Genomic DNA, 25,711 nt, shown 5'->3' with positions numbered 1-25,711 from the left:
TCCTGCTGATATTCTAAAAACGTGACACTGTTACATCATAACTAATACTCGAATCCCCAGGGACACAGCATCCTGAAAATGTTACCTTAAATGAGAGAGTACTCATTACTATGATGGAACCAAAGTATGGATTTGACTTATCTGCAGAGCTTTGAAACTGGGGCATTTTTTCGTCTGTGGGTTATGGCCCCATTTCTAGAAAAATCTATCTGGGCCTAATGTAACCTAGCAAATCTTTCAAATGAAAGAGTCTTGTGGGAGGCAAGTTGTCATTTTCTGACATATTATTTAGGGCTCAGCTCGGGTTTCATTCTTTCTTCTTTCCCCACTTAACCCCCCTGCTCATTCGCCACAAGCGCCATTTTCTAATTAAGGCAAATGAAATTTGTAATGTGTAGAAGGGAGACATGACCCCCCCCTTGTGAGCCAGCCTCGCTCTTTCCTGCACACCATTAAAAAATAGAATCCAGGGGTGGTTGTTTTTTTAATTGGTATCACTTTGTCTTTAGTGCAAAACACATGGCAATAATTTAGTGAACTTCAGTATTTCTCTTGTGGCAAACTGATAGCATAATTTTATTATGAGTGGAACAATGGCTTCTGGAAGCAGGAGAGATTCTCCCAGAACTACACATAACTCGGTTGACTAAACGTAATGCTTGGAGAAGGTAATGAAAACAGAGCTGAGGCTCAGCAAGGACTAGGAGATTTCAGTTTCTCGCTCCTGTCAAAAGGCTCCTCGGTAAATCATACCTGAAGCTTATTTAATGTCAGAAGCCAAGAAGCTGATAAAGTACACTGGGGTGCTCACCTCAGAAAAGGCACACTGAGTCATGTGATCTCTGGTCCCTGGACCCGATAGGGTCATATAATCTGTCTATGTATTTTAATAAGTAACCTATTAATGTTCTCTTTGGTGCTAATTATTTTACACTTCCCTTGTTTCCTGTTTACTGACATTGCTTTAGCAATTTCACTCTGAAAAAGTTACAAGGAAAGGGAATCCGGATGACTTTTACTATTCTATTCCACAGGGGTTTTCTACTTTTCTCTTTAACATTCTTCTATACCAGCCGAGGCCACCAAACACAAGCACAAAACACTGAATCCATGGGAACATTGTAGGATAACAGGAAACCTGCATATTTCGTAAAGCAAAGAGCCACACTGAGTCACACAGGTCCAAGACCATCAGTATTTAGTAACTCATAGCTAAGAAGGTATTTGGAGTTTACCCTATGGAACTTGGCTTCAGGTAACACAGGAAATCAACCAGCTGTGACCAAATTCCACTGTGCTACTTTCTACACAGCTTTATGAAGAAGAAATTTGCTCATGGGCACTCAAAAACACCTATGTATCCTTTCAACTGCAAAAACAAAACAGTGAGAATCAGATCCACAATTAAAATACAAAAAGACCCCTCTGCCCAAATGAAATCCTTATGCCTTTCACTGCATACTTTACTTTGAGTATTCTCACCCATCAGACTACTGGAATCAGAGTCCCCTCTTTGGAAGAGGGTACTTTTCTGAATTTTAGAAAACATAGTGCAGAGACAAAGAAAGCTCCCATGTGTTTCATAATTTTTAAGTGAAATGATATTTAAAATCTAGGTTTAAAATACCTGACAGTTTAACCTTGAAATTACCAAAATTATCAGCCGGGTGAAAGTATGCTAATATCTGTGACCATCTCTGTGAAGGAGATCTATCAATTTTGATTGATAGATCAATCAATAATGACAAAAGGAATCCTCTGGCCATCCTTCTAATGGTATAGGCTTAGTCAAGAATGACCGGGTCCTTCCTCAAGAATTGAGCTGAAACCATTAAGCCAAGATCATTGATGAGATTTTTCACTTGTGGGTCTTTGAGGTAGATTTGAACCCAGATCTTTGGGGATTAATCCACTGCCCCACCACTCCCTTAGTAATCACTGCTAAAGTTTTTGTTTATCTAAAGTCTTTAAGGAAGTTTGGAACTCAAGAGGTCAACATTACAACAGCCTGAAACCTCAGCTCACAGGGACTTATCTAAAAGATAAGCTGTATCTAGAGACAGACGGGAAATCTCATATCTCTCAATGTTTACCTTGCAAGGGAAAAAGAGAAAGAACTCTGATGTGTTCCAACCTGAGTGCAGAATTAACAATTCTGACCAGGACAGGGAGTTAGTGCAAATCTATCTTGAATGATCAGTCAGCAATAATGATTCTGATTCCTGCACAAAAGACATGCAAACAAAAAACCCAGAAACGAGGTTTTCTATTATGATTACAATAAAACAACGAAGCAGGAAAAAGACGTGAAGAAAGCAAAATTTAAAAAAAGAAAAACTGTATGTATTTTCCTACCCAGAGTGCTAACAATTTTGCAGATAAAAAATAATTTTCCTTGTTTCTAGAGAATAGAGGAAATAGTTCTGAAAGTCATGAATTGGATAGAATTTCTGGGATAAGCACTGGGAGATGTCACCTAGCCGATGCTCGTTCTCCAATATTTGAAAAATCCAACACAATGAAAACAACAGTAGCAACAACAAAACAAGTCTTTTAGGCTCCAGATCAAGAGGTTAATGGGACCTACATTTACTCATTAACGCAGCAAATTCTCAACTAAGTAATTTTTGGCAGGCTGCTCTCCGGTGAATGAATGCATAAATGAATGAGTGAAGTGAATTAGGACATGGCCTAAAGATGATTCATAAACTACTATTTCTCTGAGAGTGAGTTTTTAAAATACATTTAAAAAACACTCTAGCCTGTGGGTAATGGAAGCAACGAGGAAAAAAATTTACTGGAAATGGCAGCAACGTGGTAAAAAGGACTGAGAACTCAGAACAAAGTCATAGCCACCAAGACTCTCATTTTTAAAGGTAAAAAAATTTAGGGAAAGTAAACAACTTGGTATTGGTATATTCTGATCTATCTTTTTACCTTCTTTTTAATAGCTTCTAATTTGAAGGTTCTGTTTCAACTTTGCATTTACAAGCCCCTTTCTATTTTCTGCATTCTAGAAACAAGTTAGAGGCTAATGGGGAAGATTCCTTTCTATTAATTTTTTTAATACAGCTTTGTTGATCTGTGACTGGGGTTAGGAACATTTACTGAATCAGCAGCTATAATTCTGTAACATTTTCAATGAATTGTCTTCATTTTTTCCTACTTAAAAATAAGTACATAGCAAGTCAATATCATCCTACTTTAAAAACATGCAACTCACTGAAATATAGACTTTTATTTCTGTGTCACTCTGAGAAACCATGTCAATCATGCCAACTGAGATGGATAAAGGACTTATTTGAAAAACTTTTGTCTCTCTTCCAAATGCTGCTATAATGAAGTATACAAGTAGGTAGAGCCTTGTGCCTAACCCAGGACTTGTCTGTGGAGTTTATTGTCTTTATCAATGAAAGAGAGGGGGTTAATTCTAAAAACCTTCAAATATCAAAAATAGTCTACATTTTTGGCTGAAATTCCCCCCCCCCCCCATATTTAGAGACTTTTGAAAACCGGTAAGGTTCAGCATGAGAAATTTTATCTTCAAAAAAGTTCCCATTTAAGTATTTTCTTTTAAGGGGCATTTTTTGGAACCGTTTCAGAAACTTGTTGCATTCCTTTTTTGTTGTTTTGTGTTTTCTCTGTAGCACTGTACTTTCCTCTAAACGAGGAACTCTTTTTCTCCCCTTATTGGCATTCCAACCCAGCAAAGAAATATGCATCCTGAGATAATGCTGCCAGCTTGCTATGAAAACCATATTTCATTCTTTCTTTGCAGAGCAAAAGGGAAAAGCACAAAGGAGCTGGTATAATTGAATGTAAAGGATTGCAGCAAACCTCCCCTTTGAGTCCCCTCGCTGGCATCCCCTTCCTTTATTTCCCCCTCCACTCCTTTTGTTTACCACTTTTAAAAGGCTCTTGCTGAGCCTGAGCCGCTTGCCCAAATTTGGACGGAATCTCAATTTCTGGAAATGGTACTCCCATCTCTGCAAGATAGAAGGTGTCTAGAAATGCTGGTGTGACATGGCAATGGATCGGAGGCACAGCTGCCTAGGTACAATAGATGTCTTCAATTTTCAGATCAGTGTGGGAATGTCAGGAATCTGCTACAGAAAGTAACACAGGCGAATACTGTAATAGTCTCTCTAATTCAAAATTGGCATGCTACGGGTTGATGCCCTGGTCACCTCCAGTTCCATTTGCTGTAGGCAGAGCAAAATGAAATCCATTTAAATTTCCGGGCAATCCCTCTGGTTAAAACATTAATCACGTGTATTTTTCTTTTCCCGTCTTTTAATCTCTCTTACCAACTCCCTTTGGTTTTCCTCTCAGAAACAACTGCAGGTTCCCAAGGAATGATAATACGACCGTGGAGACAGAGTGAGTGGAAGCTGGAAAGAGACTGGAAACCCTACTGCTGACACAAACTCAGCTCTTTCACCCCAGGAGCGACTGTCGGGAAGAAAACGCTCTGGTTTTAGCAAAAGACCTCATGAGGTTTTTTGGCATTGCATCTCTGGCATCTCTGCCTCCTTCCCTGGCCACTGATTTCTCTGGCATAGGATGCCATGTGAAAGAGAAGCATTTCACCTCAAGCTCACCAACGTGGAGTGCAAAAGCACTCCTTTTTGCCTTCCTTTCCTCAGCATCGGCAGTTTCAGCACATTAAATGCTGACAATGAATCTAGCACCTGGCAAATCTGACTTGAGATTCAAACGGATTTTTATTCAGAAACATAGATGTTACTTGGAAATAATCAGCGAAGACGGCAGCTCTGTGTTTAACAAATGGCTGTGGTGGAAACTGCTGAGCAGAGAGAGGCTGTTTGGTCCAGCCAGCTCATTCCCTTAGGTTTATCTCAACTCCACCTCCCTGGTCTACCACTCTCTCCTTCAATCCTTTTTCTCTTGAGATAAAAGTGTCCAGCTGTCTCTGTGCCTCATTTAGATTTCCTGCACCACTGGCCAATCGTTCCATATGTTTGCTACAAAATTATTTTCCTCAATTCCCAGCTTACTCGTGATGTCCTAATATTACAACGTATTTCCTGGTGTCTGCTCTCCTTGCCGGGGAGTGACAACATACATACCTTTGAAAATGACTTGTCTTTGCTGTAAAGAAGTGCAACCTCTTTTACCACTAACCCAGCCTCCTACTCATTTAATTAGGCTTCGAATTGGGCTTGGGGATTCACTGACAGAGGGTCTGACATTGACCCTGTCTTCAAACCCACCTAGAACACTATTATTGCCCTTTTAAGTGTAAGCGGCAAAGAAAAGCATCTGGGCACCCACATCTCTCTGGACTGATGGATTCCTGAGGAAAATGATTGCTTTCCCGAGGCTATCTGTTCCTGTCCATATTTTAATCAAGGCTGGGAACGTCTTCTAACAAAACTGCCTTTTATTTTCAGAGTACTCTTATATGTTTGCACACACAAATTCTTCTGTCTCCTCATCTTTCCATATCGCACGTAAGAAAACCAAGTCACCCGGGTAGTTAATGAGCCTTCCTAAAGGGAAAAACTGATTCCCAAGATAACTTTTCCGGCACAGGTTGTTTTTCTTTTTTTTTTTCTTTTGGCATTGCTGATACCTTAGTTCCCCGACCAGGGATCGAACCTGGGTCCCCTGCAGTGAAAGCGCAGAGTCCTAACCACTGGACCGCCAGGGAATTTCCCCGGCACAGTTCTCAGTCTGCATTGAGCCAGCTCTTATCTAGTCTAGAAAAATGTGTCCACGTGGTCAAATTGAAATAGGTAAAACAAAACTGTCGCTTCCCATGAGGAAGTTCCACAAAGTGGATGTCTGATTATTAAAAGCTGTTGTAGCAAGAAAGATTGTTTCAAGACCATTGATGGAAAGGTGGGGCAAGCAGGACGAAGATATTTTATATCTTCAGTTTGAGAGGCCGTACAAGGACACTGAAATCTATTACACAAAGGAACTCTCTGAGCTACCTTCAAGTGGAAAGTTCTTCGAAATTTCAGTTTCATGCATTTTTACGCGGGCCCTGGAGACAGCCTCCTATCAAGAAAGTTAAGTCCTTTATTCCTAGTATACCTGTTTTCTGTCAGTAAGTCACCCTGTGGACTTTGCTTGTTAGTATATAGATAAGGATACAGTTACGACAGTGACATGAGTTTTTAAAAGTACAGTATTTCTTCCTTTTAAAATTAAACCTGTAAATAGGAACTTAAAAGTTAATATTATAATTCTTATATAGCATTGAGGAAAGTTACATGAGAACATGGAAATGTTATGATTTTTCTCATAGTATTTTTAGCTTAAAGAGTTTTAATCGTCAAAGTTGACTTTACTATATTTCAATGATTACTATTGTCAAAGATGTATGAATGCAACCCAACAAATTATTCAAGCAAGAATTTCCTCATTAAAAAAAATAATTTTCAAAAAAATCTTTTGCCAATGAATGCATGTAAGCACGCCTCCTGAGGAAATACCAGACATTAATACCCAAGACTTTCCTTCAAAAGTCTAACCTTCACAGCTATTTGAAGCCACTTACCTCCTAGGGTTCCCTAATCTTACCTCCCTGGCATCAAAGAACTACAAAAAAAAAAGGATCACCCAAGAAACTACAAAAGTCTAGCTTTGTTTAATATAGAAGCTATGCACAGTGAGTTGTCTGCTTTCAAATTTTATCGCCCCTTAAATATAGGTCTATTTCCTCCTGAAAGAAATCTCCATTCCAGTTTGTAAGCGATTTAATGATGTTTTCATTGATATCATTGTACGAAATCATCATAATTCTCTCTCATTTTTACAATTATGTACTTTTAACTATTTTAACAACAGACAGCATCTATGGTGCGTGTCAGCACTACGCTGAGTACTTAGCATGCAGTATTTCTCTGAAATGTTACAACTATATAAGATATAAATGACTATTGTCCCCATTTTACAGATGAGGAAAGGAAGGCTTAAAAGGGTTAAGTAATTTGCTGAAGGTCAAACATCTGACGAATGGTGGAACCAGGATTTTTAGCCTCCCAGGGTCTGGTTCCGGAGCGTAAGTGCTCACCTACCACGCTATATTACCCTCCAAGATTTAATCAATATTCAGTCAAAGTACACCATGTTTGCTTCTCCATGGTGAGGAGGTTATTCAGGGTGAGGATATTCATTTCCTTGCTTTTCTTCTCTCCTAATGCACACACTTTGATGATTTCACAGCTGATGTGACTCTCCCCCAACTGAACAGCCTAGAAAGCCAGTCTCACTACTTGTGATTACCTTTGTCAGCGAAGTGCATACACTGAAGATCTGGTTACCATCATTTTTTTTTTTTAAGTCTTAATTAGGTTATTGATTATTTATGGACTTCTGAGGGCTAATTGTAGGAAAAAATGACTTAGTGTCATAGAGTCCACTCTTTTCCTGAAATCACATTTTGATTTGGTGGTATCATCACTTTTTGCACACTCCCTACTGTAAATACATGGGAAAAGCCCATTAAGATTATTTCTAACACTGGCTGCAAAGATAAAACAATCTTTAATTCCCTGAATTATCTCCTAAACTTCCTTTTTGCTTATTTGTTCTGAAATTACTGACTGATCTTAACAGGTCTGTTTTTATTGCTTATTGCTCTCATCAAGTGCGTGAAGCCATGTTCCATTGCTTATTACTACAGAGGTTATTTTACAGCAATACTTAACTACCCTGACCTTGCTTGGCCTTTCTATTTTAAGAGGTAAGTGAGAAGCAGAACTGAAACAGCAAGTCTTCCATGATTTTCTGATGTGGATGCTTTCTATACTATTCTAATTCTTTGAGTACGGACATCACAGCACACAAGTCTAAAGTCCTGGCCTCAATCAGAGAAGCGGGTATCATTTCCTAGCAGAGCTGACTAAATGAGGTTTAGGAACTGCTCTCTGATCCCTGCTTTTTTTTTTTTTTTTTTTTTTTTTTTTGCTGAGAGCTCTCAGGGCCTGGAGAAATAGTTTATAGCCTACTCTTCTCATCTCTTTTAGTTATCACTTGGCACTTAAGAACAGTGATTATGAAGCCTTTTGAAATTAGTCTGGATAGCTTTCTCTGTTTTGAAGATGATATCATCAAGACATCGGTCAGTTTCAGAATATACTGCACAGTAGCTGGTATTCTCTTTTAAATTTCTTTTCGAAATCCACCAAAATTCAGTCCCTGTGTGAAATTCCTGGTAGTCTTTTAAAAGTATTTTCTGTGTTATCCTCATGAGTCACACCTTATTATCAAAGTTACGGTAGCTGTTAACTAAGAATTGGACCTAAGGGCAGGATTAGAGGGTTTTTCAGAAGGAACTGTGAAAATTAGGGAGATGGAATTATTTTGTAAAGACGTAGGTGTCAACATTGATGCCATATTATGGAAAGTATGCGGTGTGATAGATTGTCACATCCTAACCCTTGGCATCCTGCGGCAAACACGGCTCAAATAATAGAGAAACAAGAAACCGAAGCTATCACTCCTCCATGCCCTGGGGCTCAATGGAATTCAGAAAATAAGGGTGCTTGCTCCAAGTTCCAAGCAGGTGTCTAATTGTGAGAAACGCTCATCTTTAGATACAACTGTAGCATCTTCATTCTTCAAGTGTAATGACTACATCAAAAAGTACAGGTAGGGCTTCCCTGGTGGCGCAGTGGTTGAGAGTCCGCCTGCTGATGCAGGGGACATGGGTTCGTGCCTCAGTCCGGGAAGATCCCACATGCCGCGGAGCGGCTGAGCCCGTGAGACACAACTACTGAGCCTGCGCGTCCGGAGCCTGTGCTCCGCAGCGGGAGAGGCCACAACAGTGAGAGGCCCGTGTACCGCAAAAAAAAAAAAAAAAAGTACAGGTAGTGGATGACAGGGAACAGCACTTTCAAAAAGAGCAAAGATCAAAGGTCAAAGTCAAATATCAATGTAGAAATATTTCATTTTTCCCAAGACTCCCATCACAACCACCCTCAACTTGCCGCAAATTTATAAAAATTATGATTTTAAAGCAACATTCACTGCATCAAGGACCCCTCTATATAACGGAGCTCGGTTTGACAATCAGTATGATATAAAATAACATGCAGGGCAAATAAGTCTTCTACCATCAACAAAGAATATATTTACTTTATTGTTTTAGACTACTGATAGCTTGTGCTAGGAACATAAATGAGAATATATATACGTTGACATGTGTGTATCTATTCTATGAGGTTCATATCAACGTATAATCACATACACATCCCTGTCTGGAGATTACAGCCTTCATTCCAAGTTTTTGGTCTAAAGGGTATCTTTAAATGTACATAGTTCCAATCTTTAGAAGAAAATTAAAGTGAATTCAAGTCTGTATTGTCTATCCTTTCTTTCTGCCTTTCTTTTCAGGTTAGCAGTTTATTTCTGCATTAATCACCCTGACAGAAGCAAGGCAACTCAATTTTCTGCTTCTGTAGGTAGGCACATCACTTTCTGTACAGCACTAGGCATGAAAAGGGCTGCAGCTAAGCTTTGGTTACTGGTGTAATTGAAATGCTATCCACACTATAGGGTGCATTAAAGTCAGATAACGGCAGTTCCTGTGGCCAATTTAAGTAGCTTGACTTCCCTGGGAAAAAAAAAAATTGCCTGACAGATAAGGCAGACAAACTGGCTAATTCTCCAAGCATGTCTCTCATTGTGATCCTAGAAAAATGGGAAAAAAATGAATCACAGAACCACAAAATCAATTGACCCTCGGGTAGCTCATCAGGCAGCGAGCCTGATAAACCTAAAAGCTTTGTTAATGTCTGCCTGCCTGTATCCCACAGATAGAGCACTTTGTAAATGAACCTGCTTTGATAAATATATTAAGGAAAGCTGTGAATAAAGGCAGAGACTTCTCATTTGTAAATACAACCTCTGCTACATGGAATTAGAATGATAAAATGGAGTTCCATGTAATTAAGTTTGTATAAGGCCTGAAATCCGTGCAAATACTTTCCCTGAATTTTGAAAGAGAACTGTCAGTTCAATTAATCTGAACATCACCTCAAGAATGTACCGAACAAAATTAAGCTGCTGATAAAACCTGGGCCAGTATTTTGATAAGTAATTCCTATATCATTTCTTGGCCACTGTGATCATTTTATTTAATCCTCTGCCCCTCCTTTCCCTCAGTTACCCTCTAAGCCACATACAAAGAGTGATGGCCCATGCACCTCCACGGGAGTAATCGGCCAAATGGCAAAGCTAAAAATGGGGAAATCTTTTATTTTTTTTTTAACCCTGTGTTCAAAAAAAAAATTAGGGTAAATAAAATTCTCCTAGGAGATGCTAAAGAGCCTGCATCTTCATCAGCCTAGAAAACCTAGATTAAAGAAACCTTCCGAGAACTGATAACTCCACGTGAGGACTGCACCAAAATACCCAGAGTGACTATTTTCAACGGGAATGACCTGAACTGAATTCGCTCTGTTCAACTCGAGAATTTTAAAGCATCAGAAATGGGGAAAGTGAGGCAGAGAGGAAGAGCGAGAGAGGAGAAAAGAAAAGAAAGAGGCAGAGAGAAAGAGAACAGGGGTACGTCTTACCAAAACCATTTACCTAGTTACCTCTTCCTCTCCCTGTGCACTACGTTCACACGTCAAGGTAGAAACACAGAAGTTATCCTCCTCAATTTCATTAGTTTCAGAAACAAAAAAAGAAGACAATGATTGAGAAATCTTACTTTAGCCACGGGAGAAAGACATTGATTTTGGGGTCACTCACCAGTTGTTTACTTGGAGAATTGTAAGTCCTGTGTCTTGAGCTAACTGTTTCTTCTGCTCTTCGGAAGGGTACGGATGCTAATGAAAAAACAAATGTTTTGAAAGATGTATCAGAAGTTAAGAAAGAGTCACTTACGTCTAAGAATGAAACCACCGTTTGTGATTTCTTTAGTCTATGGCTTGATTTTCCTAATCACAGCTTTTTAATCATGTGTGGGGAAAAATGTGGGCAGAGACAAGAATCCAAAAACCTGCTTGTGCAGCCCCGTTCCTGCCACACTGTGGAGGCCAGCAGCACAAAGCATGGCAGCATTACAGGTATTCAGTTTCTTCAATCAGTCAGGGATGCACAGCACTTTGGCGATGGGTCAGAAATTTGGTTGGCTACAATCACTTCAGTTACACTAAGGGAACTACTTGCGGGCCCATTTTACTTTACTTCTTGGAAAACCTCTGTGCAGCCCTTCTCCTATATTATCTTTGTGAGATGGCTCAATATAATCATTATTTCCTAGTTAATCTAAGATTATTGATAGTCAGTTTGGAAAGTAAGATCGTCCATAATCACAACTATTCTTGGAAGCCATGGCTACCACTTCAGTTACAGCAGAGTTTACTGACAGTTGTTTATGTTGACTCCTTTAAGGGACAGTGGAAGATTCTTTCATTTTTACTGGTTGCTGCTCTGGGTTAAGAGGGTCGCACAAAGTGACCACCCATCACAAGGAATCAATTATGTGCAATACAGAAATTTTACATTTTACCCTAAAGTGTGGCAATAAGAGAATGAAGCCATAGGTTTCGGTGTTTTTTAATTCTTTACTTCCCATCACAACTCACCGACATTTATAACAAACCATCCTCCCATCAGCAAACCACTTTCCTCTCTCATTCTGAAATCAAAGATTGCTACTGTAGAACTGTACATTTACTTTGAGACACTGTACTGGCATGTACATAATTATAAAACATGTCTGTTAAATAGGTCTCTGCTCTAAATTCACTGGTTTTCTTAAACAGAAAAGTAAACTTTCATACAGCATGTCAAAGTCGTTCCTAAACTAGAAAGCCTTTAGTAATAGATATTTCCCATCAACGTTATTAAAGGCTGACATTAGGAATAACAAAGTATTCCATTCAGAGCTTTCTAATCATTCCAGTGTTTGAGAGAGTGAATGTTTTTCAATCATCTAAGATTTTATTCTTCAGGTATTTCATCTTCTATAATAGCATACATTATCCAAAACGTGTGCAATTACTTATTAGCAAACCCAAATGCCATTAGGTTAAACAAAACCCCCTGTATTGCAAAAGGGGTTAACTAGATTGGTATTAATATAGAAGCCAGGCTTTTAATATTCTGCAAATGTTAACAAAGAAAGATGATAATGTTGAGTTAATATGGGTTAAGCATAAAATGAAAATAAATTTTTCTGATTGCGAGGTGTTGACATTTTTTTGGCTAGGGCCTCCAGCCTGTTCCTGAAAGCTGTGTAATTACAGAAGGCTTTTCCCCTCCTTCCCCCTCCTGCTTCGAGCCTACCCACATTAGTAATGACCCCTTCACTGCTTCAAAAACCACTAATGGTCTTCAGCATGGGCAAGAAAAATGAACAGGATAAATTGGAATCCACAGTCAGTAATTTGCATCCTATGAGGCTGCTTTGGCCACTCACACTCATTCCTGGCCATCAATCGTTGCCTGTCAGGTGCTGCACTCTGCCACCATGACAAATACTCCTCCTAACACTCTGATTCGTCCAAACAATGTAATTGTCCTCTATTCTCCTTTTGGTAATGGAGATAATGAATGACTGCACAAACAAGAAGGATTGCTTATCACAGATGCTGGGGTGGCTTCAAACTGGAAAAGGCCTTGGGTACAAATTTTAATTGACTGAAAACACTGGTTGGAGGGAAAATGACCAAAAAGATCCCCAAATCCTTCTTGTTGTGGTATTTTCCTGAAAAATTCAAGGGAGGAGCACCCTTTGACTTTTTATTCCTCTAAGACGTTGAAAGCCTAGGTTTCTAGGTTATTTGCCCAATGGAAATCAATTCTTCAAATAACAAAAATGAAAATGAAAATAAAGACTCATCACAAGGATGTATAGATCTGCATTGGTAATGTCATCTAGTATGCTGTTTCTTCATGCAGTGGTTTTTTTTTTTTTTTTTTTTGGTGTGCTCAGTCTTGTTCACTATTATGATGCATTTGCCCAAGACAGTTCTGACAAAATGTGGGTTGTGGTGTGTGTGTGTGTATGTGTGTGTGTGAGGGAGACAGGCAGAGACACATACAACCATATACACACACACGTAGAGAAGGTTTAGAGGAAATAAAGGTTTAGGATGTTAAGCTAGTAGAAAACTAGAAAGGGGAAGTTTGTGTAGAGTCAATTCCTTCAAGCAGGACTGTACATTCAGACTGAGTAACAGGAATTCTTCCCAGTGTTTTATTAGAAATTAAGTCAAATGACCACAAAATTACATAAACAGTGCATTTTATCTTGGGAATCCCTGAACTGTACTTTCACTATGAAAGCAGTTGCAAATTCCATCCACAATCATTAAAATAATTGGGACCTTACCAAAATTCACCTTGCACAGATGGCTTTTTTTTTTTTTTTTAATTAATAGGGAAGACCATAATAACTTTCACTTATTTAAATAACGTTCTGTGGTTTTTGAACATTCATGATTCTATGCCCCTTTTATACAGGGAGTGGACTGTTTATCTGAGAGTGTTCTGGCAGTCGGCCACTGTATTTCTAAAATTAAAAAAGGAATGGAAAACAATCAGCTTTCAGAGGAATTGGAACCATGGCAATGTGTTTTGGATTAATTTACAAATATATGTATATATTTAAGGCCAAACTGTGGAACTAGAGAATTTCTACTACATGATGTATCGTAGGCATTCTCCTTTATTAGAACAGACATCATATGAAATAATAAACATGGGAAGCCTTCACTTCTTCTTTGATGTATATCGCTAAATGTCTGACTGGCTCAAATTTAAAATAAACTTTGGTATGTTTGCACTTGAAAACTGGAAGTAGACCGCAAGCAATCATTTGTTGTCAGTTTCTATACTCTTGGACTGAGGCTATAGTTTAGTCTGTTCACTGATGGGGGCCAACCCACCCTGGTCCAGCAGCTCAGAGGGGGCTCAACTTACTCATAAGAACACACATAGTAACATAATAGCGATGATGATGATTCCCTTCATCAAGAAAGAACCAGCACAGGTCAAAGTTTTTCACATCCCCAAATAACTGAAAGCCACTGTTGAAGAGGGGTGAATCACAAATATCCTCTTACTTTGAATATCAACTGACAACTGTTCAAAAAGTTAGTAAGACACGTATGGCTCATGACTCAACATAGACAGAAAATATTTTTTTAATTGCCTTTTTTCTAAAGACTCATTCCAAAGTGAGATATTACCTGTATTCCAGATACTGACCTTAGACTCTTTTTTTTTTTTTTTTTCCTCATCCCTTTGGGGTTAAACTGGTTTATCAAGTACATGCAAACAGATCTACAGTATTCTTAGAATGTATCAGTGAAACAGTTTTTAGGTGAAATCACTTAATGATAATTTTCTTTTGTGGTTAATCCCTCTCCATTTTTGTCCAAACTGGAACCAATTTATCATAATCTTTATTGCACGTTGAAAGGATTTATACTGATGCTTTAGAATACTTCAAGTGATATTTCTAATCATCTCATGAATTAGAAGTACCCAGTAAATGAAAAAGGTAGTTTCTGCAAGGCTAAAAAATTGGAAACAACCTATCTATCTGTCAAATGGATCATAGATAAATAAAATGGGAGATTCTCATGAAAAGGTTTCCCCCACATATTGTTGCATGAAAAAAGTAAACTGTAGAACAACGTGTATTACCAATTTTTGTAAAATAGATAAATAGTTAAATAAATAAATTAATTAAATGCACACATATCTATGCTTGTCATGCAAGGAAAACATCTGGAAAAACACACACACCCCATGCTCTGTACAATTCATGTTGTGTAGGGCATGGTGTGCAGGCTTTTACTTTCTGTTTATATACTCCTATGTTGTCTGCATGTTTACTGACGCAAACAATTTTTTTAATCCAATATTAATCTTAAAGTAATATTAATTTATTATAATTATAATTAATTTATATACTCCGTATTTTTTTAAAAAACATAGCAATTTAACTTTTTATACAATTAGATATTCTCTTCTGTTATGGTGACTTTTGCACTGGATATTTTTAAAAGCAGGACACCTTGAGAATTAGTCCTTAAGGTTACTTTCCTACCCTATGAGTTCGACTCACGGGAGAGGCCACAGCAGTGAGAGTCCTGCATACACCAAAAAAAAAAAAAAAAAAAAAGTCTACTAGATGAGCTCTTGAAGGAATAATGTGCAATTTGTCAAATTTCTTCTGTAATGATGTAATATAGCCTTTGAGACAAATGATCAAGTAACTTGTTGGGCAGGTTCTTAGTTTCAGCAAATACTTGGAACTTGGTCATCATGATCACCACTTCCTTTTCCTCAATCCACCCCTAAGATACGACTTATTTTATAGAGTTAATTCAGGTGACCTTGAGTTTGATGATGCCACTTGTAGATGAAACGATCTAAGCGATTTCTCTAATATGGACAATGAAACTGCATTGGGTAAATATCACTTATTGCTCTGGGACCAGGCTTATTGAACTGGTACAAATAGATGGTGCTAAAGGCCTAACCCTTGAAAAAAATCAATGCATTTTCATAGAATATCAAACTTCTTCAGTGGCCATTAATTTAACACCTTTTCTCATGTAAACAGAAATTCTGATGCCATGATTAGAATGTATACTGCAAATGAAATGTGAAAATAAAACTGGAAACAAGATACTTGCTTTCCACTAAATTCACATAGTGAGGGCTTCCCTGGTGGCGCAGTGGTTAAGGATCTGCCTGCCAATGCAGGGGACACGGGTTTGATCCCTGGTCCGGGAAGATCCCACATGCGGCGGAGCAACTAAGCCCGTGCGCCACAGCTACTGAGCCTGCACTCTAGAGCCCGCGAGCCCCAGCTACTGAAGCCTGCGTGCGTAGAGCCCGTACTCCACAACAAGAGAAGCCACCTCAATGAGAAGCCCGCACACTGCAACTTAGAGCAGTCTCTGCTCGCTGCAGCTAGAGAAAGCCCGAGTGCAGCAACAAAGACCCAACGCAGCCAAAAATAACTAAATAAAATAAATGAATTTATTAAAAAAAAAAATTCACATAGTGATTTACTTGGTATTTATAATTTTTAGCCCTTTATTGTCATGTCTTATGTTCACACCTTGTCTTTATTAAGGATAAATTTCTGAGAGTAAAGCCTTGGGTTTTTAAAATTTTTTTATTTCTCCACCCGCTCTGTCTCAGTGTCTTTAAAGATCTGTAGAGGGCTTCCCTGGTGGTGCAGTGGTTGAGAGTCCGCCTGCCGCTGCAGGGGACACAGGTTCGTGCCCCGGTCCGGGAAGATCCCACATGCCGCAGAGCGGCTGGACCCGTGAGCCATGGCCGCTGAGCCTGCGCGTCTGGAGCCTGTGCTCCGCAACGGGAGAGGCCACAACAGTGAGAGGCCCGCGTACCGCCAAAAAAAAAAAAAAAAAAAAAAAAAAAGATCTGTAGAAAGAGTGAAAAAAAATAGACGTTAAGGTCTCATTCAAGCTTTGTCAGTAGTTTTGCCACCTTGAACAAGACTGTGACTGGGACTTAGTCTCTGTAATAGTAAATTGAGGTTAACAAAGCTATACGTGGTTTATAAAATATCTATGGAGATTATAATAATAAAGTTTGTGATGGTTAATTCTGAGCCTCACTGACTCTCTCACTTCCTCTCTCTCTCTCTCTCTCTCACACACACACACACACACACACACACACACACACACCCTCTCCTCTCAAGTTGTCTGAGCTTCTAATCACTACCTCAGGATGCAGGAGCAAACTGCAACCCTTTGCTCTTCCACTGCCAAGCTAATGTCGGGTTTCTACCAGAAGCACTTCTACATGAAACGTGATGTATCTCCTGCTTTGTGTTACTATTTGTAAATCTGAATTTTCTGGGTATCTTATCCTTCTCCTAGTTCTTGAGATCAGAACCACAAAATATTAGAGCTAAAAAAGTCTTTAAACAGAACCCTGTTCTGCGACCTAATTTACGTAGATGAAGAAACCAAGACGCAATGGCTTAATTAACACTCCAGGTCGTAGAAACAGGCAGTGGTAAGGCTGGGATAACCACCCACTCTACTGATATTTAGTGGAGGACTTTCCCTTTCTAACATTAAAGTTTTTTACTGAAGTATCTTTTCCCTTTTCTTTTGGTAAAAGTGCTTTGATTTTTTTTGCAGTACGCGGGCCTCTCACTGTTGTGGCCTCTCCCGTTGCGGAGCAGGGTCCAGCCGCTCCGCAGCATGTGGGATCCTCCCGGACTGGGGCACGAACCCGTGTCCCCTGCATCGGCAGGCGGACTCTCAACCACTGCGCCACCAGGGAAGCCCAAAAGTGCCTTGATTTTACTTCAGGGATGTACTCGGGGCTTAGCCAATCAACATAGTTAATCATTCTGGCTGCTCTGAAGATGGAACCCAAGTTAGGTTAATGGGAGTCAGTAGGACTGTCAGTCAAAGGTGTTCTCTTTTCACTGGGGTTACTAAGTCAGTAGAATTTGTGCCTGGAGTTGTTGATGGCCATTATTGCCACCAAATGGGGAGAGCCTGATTGAGAATGAAGCCCACACAGACAAAAGCAGAGCAAGTAGCTATAAAGAACAGATCTGTGCACATATCTGCCCTTGGATCCAGCTTTATCTAAATCCAGCCACCCTTTACCTTTTAGCTACTTGAGCCAATTTATTAGTGCTGACTAATACATATGGCACAATTTAGATTATCAGAAATTTTCTCAGTTTACTGCATATTCCCCTCCAGCTTAAAATGATCATTTATTATTTTTTTAAAAAGAGAAGGATGGTGAGGAAAAGGAGGAAGGCAGGGTGGGGGGAGGAAGAAGAGGCAAACCATTTTGCTTTAATCTAGATTCTGATCAAACATGGCAAAAATCTTGAGGATTTGGGATTTTTTAAAAAGTTGATCAGAGTTGTGATCCTAATCGATTAAGAAATCACCTAACTTGGAAGATAGAGGTTTAAGCACGCAATGTATATGGAACTGTGAAAATTTTATATCTTTTTTCTAATTTGAAACCCAAAGTATAAGGTAGACTTTTTATAATGACCATACGGAGAGTAAATTTCAGTATGCTTCTTTGTGTCAAGTTGAAACTCTTAAGGGGGATGCGTATAAATTTGCTCATGAAAATACCTGAGAAACACACTTAGACGCAAAAAACCGTCCAGAAACCCAAGGCTGTGATAATGAAAAATGACACAAAAACCGTTGCAATCATCTGGCTAATTTAGGATTATTTGATGTAAGTAAAATTCCCAGCTGCTGAAGGAGTGCGTATTTCAAATGTGTGATCACAACATTCCCCTCCATTTCCATGATGCTGGCATGTCCATCGTGGTCAGTCCAACACTGGGCCCAGCAGAAAATCCTCACTAGCCTGGACTAGTCGCCTTCCTCCAAAATTCCACAGTGTCTTCTCTCCTCCTCTCTTGTGTTTTTATTCACTCCACATTATCTTTTATGTATATATGTGTACTTGTGTTATAGCCCTCGCTGCACTGCAATTCATTTGAGGACAGAGTTCAAGCCTTTAACCTTGAACCCTCTACAGCAGGGGTCTCCAGCCCCCGGGGCCGCAGACCGGTACTGGACCAGTACCCTGTTAGGAACTGGGTCGCACAACTGGAGGTGAGAGGGGAGCAAGCGAGCAAAGCTTCATCTGCCGCTCCCCGTGGCTCGCATTACTGCCTGAACCATCACCCCCATTGCTCGCGTTACCGCCTGAACTACCCCACAGCCTCCGCTCGCCCCCTTCCACCCCAGTGGAAAAACTGTCTTCCACCAAACCGGTCCCTGGTGCCAAAAAGGTTGGGGACTGCTGCTCTACAGAATGTTAGAATGTTTCTTAGAACGTTTCCTACAGAATAGGTACTCAGTACATACTTGTTTGTGAATACATTATTTCTGAAATTGACAGTTTTCCATTAGGAAGGACTGACAGTGCCACATATATGATGCATAAAAACCCAGATAAATATGGGGAGATTCAGACAGTCATTTAACTGTTTTACTGACACAATATTTGGATATTTGAAAACATCTACTGAATTTTTCACTTTTCATCCAGATGTTTGGTGTCATGGAAACCCAGATTCTAGATTTAAATTACCTGTTTTTTTTTTAATGCCAGATGTATATTTGGGAGGAAGAAAATGTGGCTATTTCAGGAGATTCATTTCCATTTGAGTTCACGTGGAAGTAAACAGATTACATTATAATAATCACATCCTTTAAAATTCAGAAAATGTTTGAGAGATTTTAATAATAGCCAGATCCTAAGAGATTAACATGTTTGGTTGATATTTAGAGCCACGGTAGGAAGGCCTCATTAAAAAGAGCAAAGAGAAAAGCCCACGCTCTTTTGTAGATAAGCTGAAGGAATACTGAATGAGCCTAATGGATTATCATACAGAGATTTTAAGAACAGCTGTTAAATTATTATTATCAAGATATAGATAAAATAGAAAAATGGAGAAGGAATTTTTCATGAAACCAAGGTTAATGACTGAAAGGAAAAAAGCGTCTTAGGACTAAGAAGAAACACTTTTTGCATCTGCAAAGGGAAATGTTACATATACCTACTGCAATGGTACAAAGGGAATTCATACTGGCAGGAGTGATACAATTAAAAGACGGTCAGAAACCATCAACACTCATTTGACTTCTAAACTTCCAAAGAGACGTAAAAAATATATTAGAAAAACACATTTGCAGATAGGAGTCAGAATTTTAAGTGCAATGAATATAATTATTTTCCCATTGCCTGAGATTTTAAAGCTGAGCACAGTCTTATTTTGAAAATAACAGCAATATATTCCTAAGGCTAGAGAAAGATAATTTTTATTTAACATTTGTTAGGACGCTCCCATGAGCTGCTTGGCCATGCGTGTTACGCTGCCTACATGGCTAATGGGTAATCTTACCAAATGAGCCAAAGGCCACAAATAAGGCCTTGACTCATTTAACAATCCTTTTACATTTCCACACTATGACCAAATTAATATTTTATGGGGCTACTCAGTCCTACAGCCAGACCACTTTTCCAAAAAATTGAACTTTGTGCTTATTTATTTTATGGATCATTTGTTGAAATAGATTTCATAACAGGTCTAGGCTATTTAGATTTTTCAGTGTACTGCAGAAGCAAAACTTACAGACTCAGAGTTCTAGACCTAGAAAGGACATCAGAAGTCATGTAACACAAACTTTCTCATTTTATGTCTAATAAAACTAAGGCTGACTGAAACAAAGTGGCTTGCCCCAAGCTTTTTTGGCCTCCTCCTTTTTAAAAGATGTCCCTGACTTCCCCAGAAAGAACAAGTTTCACACTCATATAATCTCAAAGAATATTTCTTACGGAACATGTCATTTCTACCTAGGAATTATGGATACCAGTAGCCAGATTTTATCCTGTAAGTTACTTACTATCCATATCCTATATATTCCTATGTCACCCTATATTTCTTCATTTGCCACACTGCATTGCAAATACTTGCTTATTTGTCAATCTCGCCTATTGGACTCTGCTCCTTGAGAGTAGGGACTGGCTATCCATATTTTACTTCCAGAATCTAGTTCACTGCCTAGCATGCAAAAGGTATCAGTTAGTGCATGTTGAATTAATCAAGTTTGCGAATGGAAATAAGTGAAATGTTTGCATCCGAAAAATACCATTCTGAAACGAGAGAAAGGGAAGTCGGTTGAGGTGAAAACTAGATACTAAATGAGAAGGGAGATTTAAGGAAGGAGACATTCAACAAGGCAGATAATACCAACCTCTCTCCCGCACTGAATATGAAATAGTGAAAATCAGCTCTTATTTAAAACAAGAGTATAACTTTATATATGTAGAGAACCAAGTGGAAATTGGCAAATTCAGATGGTAACACTAAGAAGCTGTGGAAAAGAAGTAAGTGTATGGGACTTTTAGTTAACATTTAATTACTTCTTGTCAAAAAGGCTAAGCAGTTGCTTTAAAGTTATATAATGTCCAGACAATTGACATACTTTATCTAGTCGTATGATCATAACAACCCTACTGAACAGGTCCAGACACAGTGGCATAAGAGACTGAATTAGAAGGAAATAAGTTTAGCTATTAATCCATTACATTTCTTTAATAACCTGAAAAACGTCTGGATAGAAAATTGTGGGGTATCGGTGCTTTGTGTCCACCTAGAGGGGTGGGATAGGGAGAGTGGGAGGGAGACACAAGAGGGAGGAGATATGGGGACATATGTATATGCATAGCTGATTCACTTTGTTATACAGCGGAAATTAACACACCACTGTAAAGCAATTATACTCCAATAAAGATGCTAAAAAAATTGTGTGGTAAATATTAAAGAATTATTGAACAAGTTTACAAGAAATAATAAACAATTCCAGTATGTTGAGTCCAATTTCATCTGCATGGACCATGCTATAAATAATTTTGTCTGATTCCCTTAACAATGCACTGAAAGTCTAACTTGACAAGGGAAAGCTATCATGGATTTAAAGAGGAAGGAGTTGTTTAAAGAAACAGGGTTATCTCTTTTTCAAAAAGTTATTATCTCTAGAGTAAGCAGTGGAAATGTTGTGGATATTATCTTCTTTGCTCATCTCAGAGTACAGGATAAGAGAATGGGGTTAATGATAAGCTAAAAAGTCATAAAAATAAGAAGGAAGTAGCTATAAACTAATGACCTCTTGTGATGCGTAGCAGTGGTTAAAAAGAAAACTTTAGTAGTGACTGACCATTTCTTGCACCATATTGTAGAGGAGGTTTTAATCAGAGTGGCTATGATGAAACAGAACTCCTTAATGAGTTAATTCTTTCATTTTACAGTTCACCAAGATAAAAACTCTAAGGTGTAAAATACTAGCATTAGGAAATTGGTTCAGAGGTTCCGAACTGGCTTCTTTTTCTAACATATACAGAGCTTCTTTTTGCATATAAATGAGCATGAGATACAACTCTATACTTAGAGATATACTCTAAAAAAGGGGAAGTGGGCTAAAAAAAATACTTGACTTTTAAAAATTATAGCTCCATATTCTCTAAATGTTTTGGAATTTATCTGACTTTTAAAACTGTGGGAGAAAGATCATTATGTCTGTCCAGAAATTATGAAAAAGTAAGCCAAAGATATTACCCAAGTGTTTACCTTAGTTATGCGTGGTACTAGTAAATAAAGCAACCAATTGGTACCATAATAAGAACACTCCTAACTGAGCCATCAAAAAAGTTCAGTTAGCAAAATTTATTTTGGAATTCCCCACACTTTTATCTTATCAATTTGTTTTTCCTTCCCTTTTTTAGAGTGCCTGTTTAGTGAAAGCTAACTAATACATCAAGATGGAGACAGAACAAGATACCGCCACAGCATTTATCTATCTTTGTACATATAGTGTCCCCGTTACCATTTTACCTAAGCTTTAGAACGTGCAAATACTTTAAATAAAGATTGTTTCTAAGCGGATGGAAAAAAATCGATTTGTGAGTTTCTAATTTGTATTTAGAGCAAATCAACTCATCAGTAAGTAGAAGTCCTTCAAAATGTATTTTGAACACATTTATGAGTATGTCTCTTCTGGTAATTAAGTATATAAGATCATAAACTATCTAATCCATGTCATAAGCAAACAAAATGAAAAAATATATGTCCATAAAAATATGTCTTTATGACTCTGAATATCTATTGACTAGACATTTACTCATTCAAGGTAAAAGTGATTAAATGTTGAAATACCAAATCATTTGACAGTATTTAACCTTTTACCATGATAATTAAACGCTATGCTTTAATTTAAGTAAATCCAAATAAGTTAAAAATATGTGCACTAAGAGAAAATACAGACACAGAAATTAAAAGTTTCATGGCAAAACAATAAGGATATATGCTAATATATGTTAGGAGCTTGTTTAAATATTAGTAGGTGGCTATTTTCTTTCTAATTTGCACGGCAAATCAGAAAATATTAAGAAAAAGCTCCTCTTAGCTTGGGTAGCTAAGCTGACCTCGCAGAAAGTATCTGCATCTGCTTATCAACTTGGATAAAAGAAAGAGAAATAATGGGGGAATACTAAAAATATGAATATTTGAAATTATTTTACTGGCCAATTTTTTCCAATCCATTAAGTGATAAGATTTTACAGAAAACAATGGCTACTTCTTATTCCTCCTGATTTGTATATTAGAAATTGGTAGTGTATTTTTTCATTCTTAGAACAAATAATTCTATTTTTTTGCATGAAAACATTTCTTACAAGGATATAATAAGCCCTGACAATGGTGTCTCCACAAAAACTGGAGTTTAAAAGAACAGACCTTTAACGCAGCTGAATTCAACTGGTATGGACCACTATGGCCAGCATCTGCTCTGATTAGTTGAACATCCATTCTGATTGTTGGTGCCTGTTAAATAGTTTGGATATTACCCGTGGCTTTTCTTCATGATGGACAGAGCCCTCTAACATTTCTGATACCTGCTTGGTATGTTGTATCTTTAGCAGATGAATTTAAATTTGACCCATGTTCTGCCATAATACAAAGAGCATTAATATTTCAGAGTAAGGTGAGTTAACCAATTGACCACAGGGAATGAAATAAGGTAGTTTGAAGTTTGAAGGTACCTTGAATACTCAGGTGTAACTGACTGAATCATATGCATTATTTAAATATTTAAATAATTTAAATACTCTTATTGGAGTAATTGGAAACATACCCTCATACAACGTAAGCTGAGCGGGTTTAGTTCTCTAAGGAGTTAGCAAAACACTTAAGGATTGCCACATGGCAAGAAATAAACCACAAATGGCCTTTAGATTCTAGTGGAAAATCATGAAGTGAATCCAAGGTATTATTCTATGCACATTCCATGCAAGTATTGACTGTGCTTTATCTAAATAAGGACAGTTTCTTAGGCCAGATAAGACAGAGTAGTTTTTAGCAAGAGGTAAATAGGAGTCAAAAATTATCTCAAAGAATTCAAAACTGTCAATAAAAATCACCATCAACTCATGACTCTGACCCCCCATATGAGATGGTGACTTGGATTTGATCTGGATATTGGAGGAAAGCGGGCTGACAAACTCTGCTCCTTTGCATAGTCCCAGCTGACAATCAATATCTAACAATCAGACTGACAACCAGTTTCTAACTGGGCAGAAACTAAAGAAAAGACGTTTTCCATACAGGTGTTAGAACATCTAAAATTTTTATACAGTGAAGGAACTACAGAAAGGGAGGAAATTCAGAAGGAAATGTATAAACCCCTACTTTAAAGGTTTTCATCTTTTTTCTAACCTAACCAGCCCATTTTGAAAGGGCCTGGGAATATACTATTAGAAGGAATGAATAAACCTGTGTACATTTTTATCATAGTGATAGTTGTACAAGTCTACAAACATTGACGGACAGATGCCAGGTCCTGGGCTAAAAATTTAACAAGCCAGGGGTCTGGAGCAATGAAGGAACTGTTAGAAATTGAGATGGGTATTTTCACATTTGACTGGTTATGTTCTCTTTTCTTCAAACTCCTAAACACATTCTCCCTTTTATTTTAAGTGACTGGAATGCTAAAGATGTTATAGAACCTAGAACCATTCTCTGGAGACATTCCTTTTCTTTAACTCCTTGGACATTTGGGAATACAGTTCATAATAAGTATAAATATTGTAAGCTGAATTACTAAAGGAGCTTGCTATTTGCTAAAGTGAGTTCTTTCATAAGATAATGAATGTTCTTGCAAAGCAATTAATACCCCCAGTGGACTAATGCTCTTCTATTTTTTGTAATGGACAAATTTAGATGTTTACAAGACATGCCAAATGAAACATTCTGATGGATTTATTAACAAGCGCTTGGATTTTCACTTGTGTTTTTTTCACAGCTGTATATCCAGCTTCTAGAAGAGTGCTTGGGAGAGCAGTACAAGCTCAATAAATATTTGGTAAATGAGTAAATAAAGGAATAATTTTCAGTGCTTGACCTGAGACTGAAGTATGGAGTGTCTCATTTCAAGTGCACAAGGGAAGCAGGAGAGATATCAGTGTTTAGGCTTTTACCTTCTCACATTCATAGTTAGAACCACCTAGTTGGGAGGAGGCTAATGGCAAGGGGATGGGAAGTTTCTGCATGTTACAGATTTAAAAGCATACTCTCTGTCGATTTATTTACACTACTGAAAATCTGAACTGCTTTTTTTTTTTATCCACAAGGAATTATTTATTTCTAGGCCCATATTGACTAAGATCTAGGGGGAAAAACCTATAGAAAGCCCCACAGAACTTACAACAATTGTCTAGGCAGAAGTATATGGCTGTCACACTAAGGCAGTAACACTTTCCATGATTTAAACCCTAGTGGATAAACATTTGAATTTAAAGTGTAGATACATTTGGGAAACACTCAACCAACTCAGGAAACACATGTGCTATGGTGCCATCAGGTCATACTTCAGGTGGAGCCCTGGGAAATTTTTTGGAAAATACTGGTAGAAATAGATTGGAAGAAGAGAGAGAGAGTGCATAAATCCATTAGCGATTGCATTTATAGTTCTTTCCATCTGTCATTTTCAAAGCATTTTTCTAATATTAGCTGCTGAAGTTCTAAGTGCACATGGCTCACATCCATTGTCTCATCTCACTTGGTAAAGGTAAAGAATGGAATGCAGGAAGCATAAGTGACTTACCACTTGTCTGTGATCCAGGCATAATTAAATGCAAAGACTTAAGCCTTGAGTTCTCAAGGTCTTTCCCT

The 25,711-nt window shown here is 38.2% G+C and overlaps 1 protein-coding gene and 1 non-coding gene across 8 annotated transcripts in view; both read right to left on the bottom strand.

Annotated features, from left to right (window-relative positions):
* The window catches only part of MEIS2 (Meis homeobox 2), a 204,583-nt gene that overhangs the window by 49,765 nt on the left and 129,107 nt on the right, over window positions 1-25,711 (bottom strand). For all 7 annotated transcript variants that reach the window (XM_007462503.1, XM_007462499.1, XM_007462497.1 and 4 more), the window contains exon 9: window positions 10,732-10,808. In XM_007462503.1, coding sequence (XP_007462565.1) covers window positions 10,732-10,808 — 77 coding nt within the window. The remainder of the gene's footprint in view (window positions 1-10,731; window positions 10,809-25,711) is intronic.
* On the bottom strand, window positions 5,602-5,674 carry TRNAE-UUC (transfer RNA glutamic acid (anticodon UUC)). The gene has a single exon. It is a non-coding gene; the product is annotated as a tRNA-Glu (tRNA).

Source organism: Lipotes vexillifer, unplaced genomic scaffold, assembly GCF_000442215.2.
Source record: "Lipotes vexillifer unplaced genomic scaffold, Lipotes_vexillifer_v1.1 scaffold164, whole genome shotgun sequence".
NCBI lineage: Eukaryota > Metazoa > Chordata > Mammalia > Artiodactyla > Lipotidae > Lipotes > Lipotes vexillifer.
The sequence above is the reverse complement of the archived record's forward strand: the minus strand, read 5'-3'. Positions and strand labels throughout refer to the sequence as shown.